The 18,332-nt window shown below is 32.3% G+C and overlaps 1 protein-coding gene across 3 annotated transcripts in view; it reads left to right on the forward strand.

Moving 5' to 3' along the window:
- The window catches only part of LOC118198266 (uncharacterized), a 46,560-nt gene extending 28,455 nt beyond the window's left edge, over nt 1-18,105 (forward strand). For 2 of the 3 annotated variants that reach the window (XM_085814063.1, XM_085814064.1), the window contains 3 exons: nt 7,887-8,021; nt 14,700-14,794; nt 16,781-18,105. In XM_085814063.1, coding sequence (XP_085670189.1) covers nt 7,887-8,021; nt 14,700-14,794; nt 16,781-17,287 — 737 coding nt within the window. In that variant the 3' untranslated portion in view covers nt 17,288-18,105. Of the gene's footprint in view, nt 1-1,489; nt 1,604-7,886; nt 8,022-14,699; nt 14,795-16,780 lie in introns of those variants that run through there. The other variant, XM_035369909.2, reaches the window with a different exon arrangement.
- The last annotated feature ends 227 nt before the right edge of the window (nt 18,106-18,332 follow it).

Consider the following 18,332-nt stretch of genomic DNA (forward strand, 5'->3'; position numbering starts at 1 on the left):
GTCGCTTCGTAAGCATGTAATCTCAATATCTTCCTGTATGGTAACGATGTAATCTGCGTATATAAACTCGTGGGGCGCTTACAGTACCCCTAGTGTTGTACCAGTTAAGAAAATATGTGGTATGAAACTCTCTGTCCAGAAATAAAACCGATGTTTTGCCCATCAAGCTAGTTGTGCTTTTCCCGAACTGCGCTCATCTACGTAACAGCTTAAAGCTATCTTCTATCGTGTGCAAGCTACATCTTTCCTCAATCTGGCCATGATTGAAACACAATAGTGTCTTCTCTACTAAGTTATCTATCTAAAAAAATCATATGCATATATATATATATATATATATATATATATATAAATACAAAATGTAAACATATCTAGTATTTTCGTTCATTAAGCTGCTGAAAAATTATCAGTAAAGATATAAACATTTTTCACAAAGACCAAAACTGAAATTCATAATTAATACATTTCAAATAATTTTATAAATGCAATAAAGAATTTAAAAAATGTTAAAACCAAAACTTTTCAAACGAGCAATACAAAAAAAAAAAAAAAAAAAAAAAAAAAAAAACATTAAACAATTTAAAGAAAAACGAACATAATAAAAGAGGAATTCAATCAACTTCAATGCCACTTCGTCAGGAGGAGGAACACTGAAATCAATTGAAATCTCTTCTTCCACAAAAATTCTTGCTTTTCTGTATCCAGAATTAGCCGATGAACCATTTCAATGTATTTTAATTATAATATTTTTATTTTTATTATAATTATAATTATTATAAGACAAAAACTGCGATTTTAGCCTTCTGCACTGTGTCTGTCGTCAAAGCCTCTCGATGTCAGGAGGGCTGACAAACCAATGATCTTGTTTTTCCTCTGATATCGTTCCATATATATAACGAATCAAAAGACGTAAAATACTATTGAAAAATTAAGGAGGCGTGGCTAATTCAGTCTAGATTTTTTTCCAACCGAACAACAGAATGCTCTTGAAATATCGACTAGAGAGATCCTCGTTAGCAAGTTCCTTTATTAATTTAACTTTCACGGTCATTTCTAATATCCTTAAAATACAATCTGACCCTTCGAAATTTACGGTATGATTATTTTTTATATAGATTGGATTCGCAATATTTAAATAAAATAACAAAGAAAAACGGGGACAGAGCGTCTACTCGCCAACTCTGAATTATTCCAAGAAACGGTAATTTTTCCTGAAAAGGATTTAATTCTTTACCGAATTGAATGCTTTTTCTTTTTATAAAAGAGAAAATAATAAAATAAAAGCGCAAGCTGAAAAAGCAAATCCTATAGATGCATAGGATGCTCTAGGGTTGAAGAGAATGAGGAAATTCAGATTTTAGTATTGTCTTGTACTTTGAGGAAACCCTGTCTGTTAAACATGCTATGGAATTTGGGTGCTTTTGTTACAACCTAACATAACAACGGAATAAAAATGCAAGATCAAAATGACGTAATAACTATGTTTCCGGCTCGAAGAAGTGAAAGGAAAACAGAGGGTATTATATAGATGAAATATTTTTGGACTTGGAAAATATGAATTGATAAGCGAAACTGCATGTTCTCCGGATACTGACGTGAAGAGGTTTGAATGTATTTATCTTTATTAATTTTTATATGTTTAGAAGCAGATGCAATTAATTAATTATTGAACTTCTGATATATATGTTTATTAGCATAAATAATTGTAAAGGAAATTTAGTATGAAGACTGATACAAACTAGCACGATAAATCCACTTGGTACAAATACAGTAATTAATGGTCTCGGTAGTATTTAGATATGGAACATCTTTCTAAGTTTTAATTTTTCTCTTAAAGATTCTAGACTTTTTGAAGTTTAAATTGAATAAAGAAGGTGTTTGCTAAAACTGAAATATGTTAGCCCATAGGGGCAATTTGCCTAGAAAATTAATAGACCTTCAACTTTGGGCTTCCAGATGCCCATATTCGCAGGAGGATTACGCTACTTAAAATTTGATTTCTCTAGATCCGTTGTTTTATCAAAGTGCGAGAAATATATATACATTTATGCAGATTCTTCAATGTTTAATTTCTTTAAACATAAGGCAGGGCGATAATATTTGGTGGCAACAATTTGAAAAGTGAAACAACGCTTGTAGTGAATCGACGCAAAATGCAAAAAAGAAATTAATAGTCCTTCTGGGCAAATTGCCCCTTTGGACTAATAACGAATGAATTTCGATTGGTTACATCCTATAGTTGATAGCTTTCTCCGCTTTAAAAAAGCACTTCCATATGCACTCAGAAATTTAAAAAAGAATCGCAGTTCGAATTATAGTCGAGTAAAAAATCATTACGAAGCAACAAGAGACAATAAGTTTAAACATTTTCATTTTTATTCTTATAATTTTCTTTTTAAGACATAGTTGCCTTGAACTAAAAAAGCATCAGTTTTGTATAAAATCTTTATTGATATTCTAAAACATGAAATATTATTTAAGAAAAATTGCCTGCAGCGCAGTGTGGCTAAGAACACTATTCTACTGAAACATAAACATGAACAATTGTTGCCATTCACACAAACTCAATAGTAAAATAAAGCATGTTGCCAGTAACAAGATTATTGAAAAAATCACAACATAAAATTAAACAGTGAGAAAATAGATAAGGCGAAAGAAAAAAAGGAACGCAAATATTAAATATACATCCAAAACCAGACCTATAAACTGCAATAAAAATTGTAAGCAAAATATCAATTATATCGCGAAAATTGTTCAGTACGTAGACTTAATCTAAGAATTTTTGTATTTCATTATCCCACAGAAATATCTGAGGAAAGTGGAAAGATGTAACGCAGAATAGCACAAAGTAAGCGAACAGGAATGGAAATGCGTTATGTCTGTTATTTAAATTAGAAGGATCCGTGTGACTGCATGTTCCTCACATTTTGAAAAAAAATAAAAAGAAAAAAGAAAAAAGGCGGGAAACTAGAACTACCAAGTTTTGAACACATATATATTCTTTCCTAGGAAGACATGCACCGCCAAGCCGAAATTTTATTTTCGATTTATTCCAAATTTTGTGTAAATTAAAAAATTTAACCAGAAAACTCAACTGTTTAAAAGAACTGTGTTGATATATTTGTCTTTGAATTTAATTATGAAACTTCCTCGTTTTTTTTTTTTTTTTTTTTTTTTTTTTTTTTTTTTCTAGGCTTTGCCATATCGCAAACAAAAAATAATTTCACGCGCCAGTGTGTTGCCATTCCGCAAAGCGCAATATTTTTAATTTTTCTTTCAAATTAAAATTTTTTCTTATCGACTAACTGATTAAAAAATACACACACACACATATATGTGTAATAGATTAAAACTCAGAAGCAATGACTATCAGAAATTTGGATGGTGTAAAATTAAATGATTAGAAAATTGGAGGTGAAGGCAGATTAAATCTTCATTTTTACTTCCTTGTACGAAGTAAAAAGGAAGTAGTGTAATCGCGAAAAGCTTCAGGCAGCATATTTCAACGGAAATATCCACTTTGACCACTTTTGAATGCAATTTAACGATGTTTTTGCGTGATATCTATACGTAAGGACAGAATAAAAGACTCTTTTCCTCCAAAAAAACTAAAAAACTGCTTTAAAATGAATTCTGAAGAGAATTTTTCGTGGCGTCTGTACGAACGTACGTACGTATCTCGCATAACTCAAAAACGAGTAGCCTCAGTACGTTGAAATTTTGTATATAAGACTACTATAACATGTAGATGTGCACCTCGTATTTTGGTTTCAATCGGCCGCGCCAAACGTACATAAATATATTTTTATAAACATATCCACTCTGTTACCCGGCTCAGTGATCTCAGTTTCTTTACTCTTATATGTTTGTAAATTGTACATTTTTTGCTTTAAAAATGATTGAATTATGTTGTTTTTATCTTCCGGTTAAAGTTTTTATGCCTTTCGTAATTCTGGAAGCAATATTTGTACAATTATCAACAATTTAAAAGCTGTTTAAGGGCGGTTAAGTTTTAAATAACATGGCGGACATATTTGTTTACATTTGAAACAGCAGAATTGTAGATTTGTTGCCAATCTAGAGAGACTAAACTTCGCAACACAAAAATAACGCCTTCATTTATTATTGCGAATTAAATGATTCTTAATCCTTTCTGGAATTTTTTCGAGGAAATAAGTGTTTAAGATTTACTTCGTAATTTTTAATACAGATATTTTGAGTTTTTATGTATTTTTGCCTTGTTGAGAAGTGAAAACTGAATTAATTGAATGAGAAATACTCAATCGTCTGTGAAAAACTGTTTCTTTTTCGTTTTGTTTGCTTAATTTCTTTTATACATCGTTCTAGCTTTGTTATAGTATTTGAATAGAACATGTGGCAGCGATTAGATAATTCTTTAAATGATATAAATTTTGTGCATTCTGAGTTATAATATGAACGAAATATAATACTGTTAAGTAAACCTAGGGCCAGAGTGTCGCTATGGTAAACAAAGTGAATTTTAAAGAATGCATTTATTCTATTGTGGTTTATGCGCTGTCGGCGAAGTAGGTTTAATTCAATCTAATAAGTTAAATGAAATGCAAGAAAAAATGCGTATAATTTAATATTCCGTACAAGGAAGTCATGTGGTGTACACATCAGATTTTTTTATTTCCGCAAACATGTTGTAACCACAATCCAGTTGGCACATTAATCGTGCCTATACCGAGAATTTTTACATTTTAGATAAATTTGCAGTAAGAAAGAAGGAGCAGACAGATAGCAGTCGGGCCAGGCCAAAGCGCAGAAAGGAAGTGTGTTCTGTTCATCTTAACTCGGACTGAGTTAGTTTTGGTTCACAAAACATTTTGATTGGATAATTAATATTGCTGTAAAATTACTATTGGCTGCTTGAGTTTTAGTTCCATTTACATCATCAGAACTATGTAGGAGTCACATGACACGGATTAATCTAGAAAAGACGTAGTCCAGAGAGAGAGGTTACTATGTTAAGAATTGAGAAGGGAAATTTATGTTGCTAATTTAATCTTTTACATATTTTTTATTTTTCTTACACACACACACACATATATATATATATATTTCTTGCAATAGCTGTTTTAGGTGATTGTCAGTGCAAGCGGCTAACATGTTGCAAAAGTAACATATATGAGTATTAAAAAGGAAAAAAAAAGATATTTCTCTCTGTCGATACTGCTTTTTAAAATGTTTATAAAATCCCAGTTTGCCTTCTTAACGACTTGCTAAGCCGCATTCATTTAAAGTTACCCTTTTACATTTTATCCTATAACATGTAATCTGTCAAAATTACGCATTGTCTGTAAGCTTTCGTACTTGAAATTTTATTAATTAAACTATTGTTCATATCATATAGTATTAGAAAGTCATGTCTATTAAATCCAATATTCGTGACTGGCGAAACTGCATGTGCGTATACGGGATGATGCTACGAACTGTTTCGTAACATCGTCCCGCATATGCAGAACAAACATCAGCCGTGGGGCTGTATATCAGAATGATTAGAACATTTCATTCTGAGTCATCTTAATCTAATCCTCCCCCCCCCACGGGAAGGTCCGTTTTTCCACATCTCCCACCTCTCGATCGACTCCCACTACATAATCGATCATACTTCCCTGAACATTCTCTAAATAAGACGTAGCTTTTCATCAGAGCAGCGAATGCACATAGAAAACCATCGGTTTTAAATATAACATCATGTTTGGCACGTAGGCGGCAAAAACAAGGTAAGACCAAAGTATATTATATTTATAATTTATACAAATGTTTTAACGTTAGAAATGCCTATAACTAAATCTTTCCACTTTTTTGGTCACAGTTATATTAATGTTACACTACAATGACATTAATCGTCGTCCGGAAGTAAATGTTGCCTTTATAAGAGACGTGAAAATCATATTTTGTTAAAAATGATAACCGAAAGTTCTTATTATCCACCCAGCTTGCAAACTGCATGTTCTCAGAGGTGCTGCCATTCAGCGCACTAAAAGATAAGCTTAGCTTTAAAAAAAATTGCATACTGCTTAACCAACTGTGCAATTCAAAAGCACTTTACAACGCTATCTCTATAAGACGAAGACTCAGATCTACTGGAGAGCTGGTCGCCTTAGAAAGAGGACCTGTTCCCTAGTAGACCACTGTTTATTAGCGTTCCTCTGCACATTACCGCTGTTTATTCATATTTCAGGAAATATCGTTCACTTTTTGAGGTGATCCTTTACTGTAGATGATTACTATGAGAATTTGCACTATAAATAATTCTTAGAAATTTACACTTTTTTAATAATATCTTTATATTGCGCTCTTATCTATTTCGTGGGACATTTTTATTGGATAACTGTTGTTGAAATTAATGAAGATATGCTCTTAATACCTTATGCTACACACTTAGATACAGAATAATCATTTGTGTTCCAATTTGAAATAACCATAACCATTCATATATAGATTAATATGAAATAATAATGGATTTTGATCAAAGAGCAAAGTGGTGGTTATAACATATGTCCAAGGTGCCTGGTAGGAAGAAGGAACATTCAGACAAACTCTTGCAAGCTTTGAAAGAGAATTGGTTGGAATCCCAAACACAATGGATGTGTAATAATGGATTTCGGTCAAGGAGCAAAGTGGTGGTTATAGCATATGTCCAAGATGCCTGATAGGAAGAAGGAACAATAATAATAATAATAATAATACAAAAATCTTGCAAGCTTTAAAGAAGTTGGTTGGAATCGGAAATACGATAGACGGGTAATAATGGATTTCGATCAAGGAGCAAAGTGGTGGTTATAGCATATGTTCAGGATGCCTCATAGGAAGAAGGAACATTCAAACAAAATCTTGCAAGATTTGAAGGTGATGTTGGTTGGAGTCCGAAACACAGTGGATGGATAAGAATGGATTTTGATCAAGGAGTTCAGAATAAGATGACTATGAAACTGATTATGCAGATTTTGAATTTTTCTGAAAAGAAAATTGGGGGTGGGGAGTGCATTGAAGTGGGCAAGAGTGTCTAAAATCATCTTAATTAACTGAGAAACAACGCAGGATTAGAAAAGTGCCCCAAAATTCTACTTTTTTGTCTCTAAAATCTGAATTAGAATATAAATGCAATAAAAAATTGAAAATTATAATGTATGTTTTGTGTTTTGCACACAAGAGAGTAATTGCCTTTTGTATTAAAAAAAATCAACAAAAAAGGTAAAATTCATTGATAATTTTTTTATCACGCCAGCATTTTGCTGTCAATCCGTAGCCTAGATAGAGAATGAAGAGAAATTATACATGCTTTTTAAGAGATATATTAGGTATTTATCAATTTTTATACATATAACACATACATCTTTGTTGTTAAAATCTATATTTATGTATACAAGTAGCCTAAATAAAATATTGCTAAAGCAAATTAGTAATTAAAGTCACCATTCCAAATTTATTAAAAGATAATTAAGAAGGGTGGTTTTGTGGATAAATTCCACTAAATTAAACAAGCTACGTATGCTGTCCATCAGTTCACATTCCTGTGAGAGGAAATATCCCTGGTTTCGATTTGTGCAGAAATGTTGCGTGCGAAAGTCCCTTAAATTGTCCCAATTTTGATAGAAAACACTTCGGAGGAGCTGGGCAACTAGTTTGTATAAAAAATATGAGCTTTTTTAAAATACATGTCATGTTTAAAATTAACTTATGATGGTTCCTCGATTTAAAGGCAACAATGACATAAGAACTGTCAAGTAATCGTATACTCCGTTTCACTATAATTTTCAATAATCCCTTGGTAGTTGCCAAATTCAGATTTAATCATACTTGCTTTAATGGTCTGTATTTTGAAAGGGAGCTTACCATATCTTCTTTTTACACAGCACTGAAATGCAGCCTCAGTATTAGGACAGCATCTGATAATAAAAGTGCAATGACTAAGAAAATTCGAGTCTTCCTGGAAATCGGATATCCACAGTTTATCATCTGTTTATTCTTTCATGGCCTATTATTTGCAGGTAAGTGAAAACACATTTATCAAATTATCAAATTAACACCTAGGTTATAATGATAGGAGAATTCTTTCTCACTGCATTTACCAACCATTCAAATTGAACACTAACAATACGGTCCAGATTCGGATCCCGGTGATCGGGCTGGTTGCATGGGCGTTTTCGTGGTTTTCCTTGTGTGTAAAGTAGACGCGAGTCAGTTTCCCTTAGAAAATTCCTCCCCAAAGGCATCCTTCCTCTTAGACATATAGCACTCGAGTGCTTTACCGTAATTAAATAAACCAAACTAAACCATTACCTAACTTTGGTTATCTCCCTTCAGTCGAGTTATCTCCCTTCAGTGTGGAAACAACAAACGTACCAAGGCTCAAAATATTTGTTTCATTTTTCTTCATATTTGTGAGATAAATTAAAATAATACAAAAATAAATCTAAGTCTCCTCGACTTTTAGCTACCGACTGGAATGTACAACCGTTTAACTGGTTACGATACCAGCACTTACTGCTCAGTAACACTTGGGCCGATCAACCTAACTCTGAATTAAAATGGCATTTACCAATCTGTGCTTAATGTCTGGCAAATATTCTTAATCTAACTGCATTTTCTGACGGCGAAGGAAGTTGGCAGAGGTAGCAACAGCAAGTGTCTCTACCACAAGTCATGTGGAAAGAAGCTTAGATAAATCACTAAACCAGCGGCTCTGAACCCTTTTTACCCCATGCATCCCTTTCACCCCTGCTAGAAGATCAATTTCTTTCTCCTTTTCCCAAATCAAAAAAAATATATATATTTACCTAAATTTAGTTAATTTTTCAATGTGTTTTATAAATTTAACAACAACCAAAAAAATGTAGAAAATATTGATAAATACCAAAACTTGAATCAAAGTAGATTTTAGACTCGGAGCTAAAACTAAAACAGTTAACAGATAAAGAAGACTGACAGGTGACAGGTGAGAGCGGATCCAGACACCCGGGCGGCTTACTAGGACTATTCGGGTATCGTCTGGTATCCGCAACTGTACAACGCGATAATTCTTTGACGCCCTAGAAGCGCGGTGTCAGGAGCTTAATAGAAACTTTTGTTGGTGCTGTATATTGAAATTTGAGCATTTTAAACTGATATTTAAACATTTAACAATAACTAATTTACAATACAATAATTGCATACTGATGCACGCACTGAAGCTGTTGCATAAATATTATACATTAATAATTAAACATTAACGTGGTACATTTTATGTGCACCTAGGTTTAAACACTGGGAATAAATTGTTACAATAATATTTGTTTTGCACATGCGTACGTTATTGCACGTACATAAACATTCCACACTAATAATTAATCATTTTACTCTTGGATACAGGCCAGTTATACATATATACATAAATAAATAAACACACATAAGTTACCCTGGTACATTTTACATATATAGTAGTTTTGAGCTCCATCATGCACATACTAAATAGCACACTAACATGCCGCGCAAGAGTACTAGTACCATACAACGAGGCGCTCAGGAATAAGGCAGTTAGTACTGAAGACTGGGTAGGAATCTGTAGTGCACTAGGTGACATGACAAAGGTCCTGTCTCAAAGCCTGCAGTTTTTCCATTATGAGTTTTAGTTTTCTGAGGAAAAGACTGACAGCATTGCCCCCTTCTGAAATTATGAAATTCCGCCCCCCCGGTTGAGAACCCTTGCTCTTAAACTGGGTGGATATGAAACAAGGCATAAAGGAATGTGTAAAACAAACTCATAACTGTTACTTCCAATGAACTATCAGAAGTTCATTTGCCTAAAATTTCGCGTCAAGAAACATGAGGCATATGTTAGAAAAAAGGAAACACAGAAGTCTTCTGTTGCCCAACACTGTTGGTCCGAAAATCACACTTTCAATTTTTCTGCTGCCAAAATTATTCAAAAAACATCTTCCATTGGAGAACTGGATTTTCTAGAGGCATTTCACATTCAAAAAAATCTTTATGTTCTAGTTAATGATCCTAATTCCAATCCATCTTTGCCTTCGGCCTTTAAAGAAATTATGTTTTAGTTCTAGTTTCCCCAGCAGATGGCGCCACTAGCTTATTTTCTGTCCAGGATTTCTTATCTTATCTGATCATTATATCCTATCTCGTTCATTTGTGCTTTTGCAGCTGACGATGGTGGTTCAGTAAAACCATCGAAACTAGTCCTGTGAAAATTTGAACATATAACGCTGATTTTTGTTGTTTGACTTCTGAATTAGTATCAGAAGGTTAATGGATGTTCGACCAATTAAGTCTTAGCCGTGGGGAAGACAGTGATACCATTACAACGTACAGGGGTTGGACAAAAATATGGAAACACCTTTAAAATAATATGGTGTAGGAAACCCATTGGCATCCAAAACAGCTTGCAGTCTTCTCGGAATGGATAAATACAGTTCCTGTATGTTTGCCAAGGGAATATTATACCATTCTTCCTGCAAAACAGTGGCAAGTTCAGATAACGATGCTGGCGGTGGATAACGAGAACGCACTTTCCGTTCTAATGTAGACCACAAAGGTTCGATAATATTCAGGTCTGGTGACTGTGGTGGCCAGGGGAGATGGGACAACTCATCCTCGTGCTCAGAAAACCAGTCTTGGACAATGTGAGCTGTGTGAACAGGGGCTTTGTCGTCTTGGAAGACACCATCACCATCGGGGAACAAAGCTTGTACCATGGGATGAACTTGATCGGCCAAAATGTTCACATAAGTCTTGGCAATCATGTGCCCTGGCACAGTCATCATGGGGCTAGCAGAGAACCACGATTTGGCTGCCCAAACCATAACAGAACTCCCGCCATGTTTCACTCTTGGCAACAAGCAATCTGTATTATAGGCTTGAGATGACGTTCTCCAGACGTAAACTCGGCCAGAAGTGGGAAACAATGTGAAAGAAGACTCGTCAGACCATATTACTCGCTTCCACTGCTCTATAGTCCAGGCTTTATGACTTAAACACCACCTTCTCCTGTTACGGGCATTAGCATCACTGATGAGTGGCTTCTCAATTGCAGCACGGCCAGCAATTCCTTGTTTATGAAGCTCCCTTCTAATTGTTTTGGTACTCACAGGGTTCGGTAACACAACATTCATTTCAGCAGTAACCTTTGCAGCTACGGTCTTCTTATTTTTCGTCACAATTGCCCTTAATGATCGTCTGTCACGATCACTCAGGACACACTTTCGTCCGCGCTATGATTTAGCAGATGATGTTTTTCCGCTTTTCAAATATGCGGAATAAATCTTCGATACAGTACCTCTTGAAACACTAAACACCTCGGCTACCTTGCTTGCGGAAGCACCTACCATACGTGCTCCAACAATTTGCCCACGTTCGAAGTCTGTTAACTCTGACATAATGAATGACAACCTCACATAACAGTACTCCGACAACAACTGAACTGTTTAGCACATTTACGAAGTTGTATAGGTGGCGTCAGTATTCAAAAACGCCAGCGCCACCTAGATATTTCATTAAAATCAATCTTTCTTTTCAAACATGCATTTCACAAGGTGTTTCCATATTTTTGTCCATCCACTGTAATATAATGATGTAGCTGCAATCAACTGCAGCTATTGTGAAGATTAAATACCATTTTTATTTCTGAACAAGAATAATTTTTTAGAGACACATTTTTGTTGATGGTGCAACACTAGGGGCGTTAAACGATAACATAGCAATCTTATGAGCAAATCATCTTGAACAAAATAGTGTTCTGCACGAGTGGCCAAGGAGTGCTAGACAGTTATACTTGCCAACATATCCATGTTATCGGCAAATCCTGTTCAACTAACTGGTGTAGTGGCCAAGAGGTGTTAGACAATTACTTCTAAAAGGCTACAGTTCCTTGTTTAAAGGCAATTAGTCTTTTTGAGTTGTGCTAAAACATTCCATTATATATATATATATGTATAAATAAACCCACTTTATTATATGAAAAAATAAGAATAAAAATTATTCTATTAAAAAAATTTAATTTTTTTCATAAGATGGGAACCTTCAAAGCCTTTTCTTAATATAGTACTCTATGTGAACATGCAATTATCCATTAAGGTTCACTTACCATATTTTGATATTACATATCTGCATTAACTTCACTTCTTAATTACATTACTCATAATCAATTTTATTATAATTATTCAATCTCTAAAGTTACAAATATTTTTAAATTTATTATATTCATTACAACAATATTCAATATCAAAATATTAAATATTTCCTATATTATACTCAAAAGATAATTTTATGTCCATTATTTTTTCTGATATTCAAAATTACTTCTTTTAGCTTTGATATTATGCTCAAGAAACATTATTTGTTTATCATATTCTATACCAGTTTATCAAATTATTTTATTCACTTAAAAAAAATCTTACGAACAATTCAAAATTCTCAATATAAGTTCAAAAATATAATTATTAAAAATTTTTAACAGAAATACTGAAAAATCGATTGAATTGGTGTTACAAACGCTTCGTATTTCCCTTACTTCGATTTCAGAAATGAATATTACTTGCTAGCAACAAATGGCTGCTGTTGCAATTTTTGGAAAAAATTCGTCGAATCTTGTAAAATAGTGATATTTTATAAGGTATTTCTCCCGCCTTCTTGGCATGCATTCGTGGTGTGGTGGTCTGCACACTGGGCGCGTATTCCATGTTCGATTTCCGGCGAAGGCGTTGCTAACTTTTCATCTCTCCTGCTTTCAAAAAATACCTAATGTCTCTACAATTTAACCTGGAAAAATGTTATCTTATCTAAGGTTATGTCTCGTTTCAGGCTTTCCCAATTGAGGCTTTTTAAAAAATCATGCCATTTCCCTTTCTGTTGATGAGATAAATAAGAACGATTCCCATTTCAGCCTTTTCATTCAGGGTCAGCATAAGAACATTACGTGACTGTGAAGTATGTATAAAACGATGTCACAAAATATAATGCTCAAGAAAATCGTGAGTAGTACAGCTGTCACAGTTTTCTGTCACAGAATCTGTTTAATAAAACAGATTCTGTTTCCAAGTGCCTCTTCTAAATTCTAAATTTTTTCTGATTTTGCTGTTCAAAGTGGTTTCGTATTCTAAACATTTTACCGCCTCTAATTCTGCCGGTTGCACCAGTTTGGGCGCCGGCCATGCTGATTTACGTAAAGCTAAAAAGAATGTACTACTTCATTTTAAAGCATTTTAAAGCAGAAAATAAAAGCAAAGTTATAATTTAGAAAGAAGGTATTTGTGATGTGCCTTAAATTTTTATTATGAGACTTCATTGTCTGGTACAAGTTATTACCATTTCGGAAACGTAAAATATTAAGATATGAAGGTGTATAATATTTTGAGTGAAGAGACTTTTCGAAATAGATCATAACTTAAATGGAGAGTTTATGATCTTAGCAATGTATGTTATGTGAAATATAACTATATCAAAAGTTAAAATCATCAGTTCTGAGAGTTATTTGTTAATTAGTAGAATTTAGTATTTAGTAGTTTATCTAACGGAGCTTACGTATTTGTTTATAAAAGTACACTAATAATAATAATAATAATAATAATAATAATAATAATAATAATAATAATAATAACAGTTCTATATCTATATAGGGTCGATTGACGAAATTCATTTTGAGTTATTCAAGTCTGGAAAACACCTCTTAGGATATGTATTAGACTTATATACAACATTGTTCTAACTTGGATGTTTTAACACAGAATCGGATTATTTTAAAATTTTTTTTTTCATATGTCTATTCTACAACTCAAATTATGCGTAAATATTATTATTTTTTTTAAGTTGGGGGAGGAACATGCCGAGAAATTCAAGCATTTATCTTGGCGTACTTTTTTCAGTTTTCGCCAAGAATAATTCACTTAACAAAATTCTTAATTTATGGTAACCTATTTTCATTTCCCTTTTAACAAACAATTTTAACAAAGTGCTAAAACCACTTTGGCGTTATTATCTCTTGCAACAAATACACCAGATTTCAAAACTCGCCAGCGTATAAATTTCATTATATCTTAGGAAATTTTGAATAAAAAACTCTAAATTTTTTTCAGGTATGCGTAGAAATGCATCTACTTTAAAATGATGATAAAAATTTTACAGGTTATAATTCAAAAATGTTTTCGAAAAATTTTTTAAAATAACTGAAAAATATAAATTAAAAAAATAAATCAGAAAATATCTGCGAATTTTATTTAGATTGATCCTAAATTTCGACTTAATGAAAGAAGGACTCAATTACATTTAATTAAAAAAAAGATATATTGGTAAATATATAACAAATTCAATAAACATCGAGGAGCTAAAATTCTGAGAGCTAACTTTTTAAAAACTACTGGCGCAATTTTTACAAAACTTGGCATTTAGATATAACTTTAGTGGTAGAATCGAAATGCGGGAAAAAATCGCTATGACATCTTCAGAAAAAATCTGATTTTGTGTCAAAATACCTATGTTAGAATAATGCTGTATATAAATCTAATATATATATCCTACGTCGCACTTTCGAGATATGAGAGTGTAACGTGCTGTATAAATTACGTGTTTCATTTTTACTTTTACCACTTGTTGTCTTTTATCCAAGAATGCTAAGTTCATTTGTATTATTACTAGTTGTAGTAAATGTAATGGGTAATTTTTTTTTCTTGTAATTTCAGACTGCATAGCCGGCTCTAACACTGACAATTTAAGAATAAACCGTCAGAAAAGAAATATATTTTGTTTTTGGGGTTTAACTGGCCTTATAAAGCAAGTATGTTATTTAATCATTATTATTATTATTTACTCATTAATGAAATATTTAATTTTCTTAATACAGATAAGATTTTCAAATATGTTAGAATAAATTTAAAAACAATAATCTAAATTCATGTTTATTACTCCTGGAAGCAGTTTCAAAAATTTGATACTCGAATCGCAATAATACGACTGTAACGTAGAGCCTAATAAAGACGATAATCTATGAATTAAAATTTTCAAACTTTCTGAACATTTTCCGATGTCTGATTAACACATTTATTTTGCTATAGTTAAGGTTGATGACGGTACAAATATTAATAATAATAACGTTTATATAAAACGTATAAATATTTGCCGATACAATGCCGATACATTTCAAGAAGAAATCACTAACTTGGTCAAAATTCTCTTAGAGAACCTTTATTCAAAATTTCTATATCTTTAAGGAAAGTTGGCATTAAGAATACTTTTTAAAATTCTTATCTAAATTGAAATGGTAATTATCAATTAAACCTTAATGGGAGGTAATAATTGGATGATTACGATAAGAAATTTAATGTAAATATGTAAAAGTATCTAGTAATTTTTTCTTATAATTATTTTAAATACGAACTTTCTAATCTTTCTACTACTTTGTCAATTTAAATAAACTGGCAAACTTTACTTTTACTAAAAAAAAACATGGGGATCCTAGTTTCATTCTGAACAGACGATTACAGACGAAGACATTCTGAACCCCGATTACGCGAAGACCTTTATCTTTTATGACTTGATTTTTTTTTTTTTCCTTTTTCCTCCACTTTCAGCCAGTTTTCGTGTTTTAATATTTTACAGCGGACATTATCTTTTAATAAAGTTTAATCTGCCGCCATGTTACGTTGACACTCTCCTTCGTCGTTTGTTACTTTTCCGGACCACACTCACATTTCACCCCCTCTTCCACAAAGATTAACAGGATAGGATATTGCACACACGCAAAATTAATGTTTTCTGCTATTGCACACTTAGTTAGACCCTTGTCTCATATTTTTTCCAAAAAGTTCAACTTTTCTACATCTCTAAGAGTAGTTTTGAATTCAGTTTTCTTCTGCACGAGTCCACAATTTGGAAAACGCTGGTCTTTCCGTAAGATATTCAGTAAGTTTGCGTTTTATTCAATAATTTTGTTTTGGATAGGTTTACAGTTTTTTAGCTGGTTAAGGCTCGGTTTAGAATTTTATGTACAATTTATTTATGGAAATCTTTTTAGAAAAAATTTTCATTTTCTTAGTTTTAAAAGTTTAAGGTTCGCATAATCGGAGACCACCCATTCTTTGAGTTCTGTTTAAACGACAATTTGATTTAAAAGTGAATTCTTTTAATTATTAATTTGTAATTTCTTTTGAAAGTCGGATTTGCATTTTAACGTATCTTTGGCAAATTTTGTTTTTTAGAGAGTAGTAATTTTTGTATAATATAGTATTTTACGCATTTTCTCTTTTTTACAAGTGATCGAATACGTGTAGGGCAAATTCTGAATAAATGTGAGATTCGATCTTTCGGTTTTATTTGAATTTAAATTTTTTTATTGAAAATTTAGTTGAATCTTTTATCGGATTTTAATCTCAAATGATTCAGACGAAAAAAACATGTATTCGAGTCACATTAATCGACTTTTATGAAACTTTAATTCATTTTCTCCTGATGAGTTCGGAATTAAAGTTTAAGACAAAGAAAATTCATTTTAAAATTTTTATTTCTATTACCCATTTGCATTTTTATTTATCGAATTTTATTTTTCGAGTTTTCTACTGATGAATTCTTATATTAAATTTGATTTTTTTTAGCCACAATGTTAAACCTTTTATCCACGGTTGCAATTTTTAATATTTTTAAAGTTTAGAAATTTAGATTATTGCTTCTTAATAATAAGTACTAATATAAAACTGTTAAGGACTGGCAAAAATGTTGTCCATCCTAAATGTCTTTTCCTGTTTTAATATCCAATACTTTCTTTCAGACGCTTTACAACTCGCTTCAAGACATCCATGAACATGATCCTCTTGATTTGGGAAACGCATACGGCAATAAACTACGAGATGGCGTTCTGCGAGGTCTGTCTTCTCTAACTAATGTTACCGATCTTGATGTCTACTGTAATTCAGATACTGTGATTTTTGCCACGACACTGGGCATGAAAGATGCAGAAATTCGTTACAAATGGCGGCGTAAATTGCTTTTTAGCTTTATGGGGTCTGTCTGGACGAAAGCTAAAGAAGTTCACTTTTCAATTAAGGTTTCTTTAAACACTACGAGAGAGACAAGATTTGCTGTAACTGATATTAAAGTGACGAAACTGGAAGGCTTCGAATTTGGGTTCACTGGATTGGGTCCACTTAACCATTTATTGAAGAGTTTTGTGAAAGTGATGTATCAAGTGTGGACAAAGCGTGTTATCAGAATAATACAAAAGCTTATAAAAACTGCAGTGGAATCCCAGCTTAGTAAAGTTACTCTACCATTCTGATATTTGCTAAATTATTATAACGAAAAGAACACTCCAAAGGTCAATGTGAAACATACTATAGCAACAAGAATCAGCCTAAGTTGCGTAAATTTCACGATTTTAATTTTGAAGGTCAAATAAAACCTTCTCTCTCAGCTGCGGTAATGAAAATGACGATGGAGAAGCATGTGCTCACGCGATAACAGTAACGAAAAAGGAAGAAACAAAGCCACTGGCGTCATCTAGTAACAAAATGAGAAAACACAACAATAAAAATAGGTTCTTTAAAAGCTGAAGGCAAAGACAGATTAGAATAGGATTCAACTTTAAAGAAATGATTTAAAACGATTGAATTAACTGATTGAATTAATCTTCGCATATTTTCGTTTTTTTCAACATAATACAGTAAATCAAGAAATCACCCTGAAACTATATGTGAACAGAGTTGGATCTAGCATTGTCTGATCGTCTGCTTAAGCAGGCGGCCATTTTATACGAATGTGAATAATTCTTGCAGGTTAAAAATTTTTCCGTTGAACTCTTTTATTTATTGATTGATTTTTCTACACTTTTACTTGCTCCTCCTTCTTTCGATTGGCTTTACGCGAGTAAAATACTAAGAATTAAACCTTATATTTGCCATTTAAAAAAAGTGTCTCGTTTAAAGGTTCTGTTTCAGGTTTAAAGAAATTACAACTTCGTTTTATTTAATTTATAAAACACTAATACTAAAATTGTACTTTGCAACTGCATAGATTTTATCCATTATCAAAGAAAGTATGTATGTGTTATGAATAAAACCAAAGATTTTACATGTATTATAATTTGTTGCTTCATTTCTTCAAAGAATTAAATTAAATAGAGTATCAAAACACTACGAGACACGAAACTGCGTAATATACACAGGGTGTTTACACATTTTTGTAATGATTTTGATTTTATACATAAATTTAAATATTAATTTAAAAATATAAACGTGACTTGCACCAAATTTGCATAATGTTTACTTATTGTATGCAGCATTAAAAATATTCTTTTCTTTAAAATGTCTCTAAAAAATAAACAA

This window comes from Stegodyphus dumicola, chromosome 3 (genome assembly GCF_044657685.1).
Source record: "Stegodyphus dumicola isolate Sdum_Otavi_A_Nest chromosome 3, ASM4465768v1".
NCBI lineage: Eukaryota > Metazoa > Arthropoda > Arachnida > Araneae > Eresidae > Stegodyphus > Stegodyphus dumicola.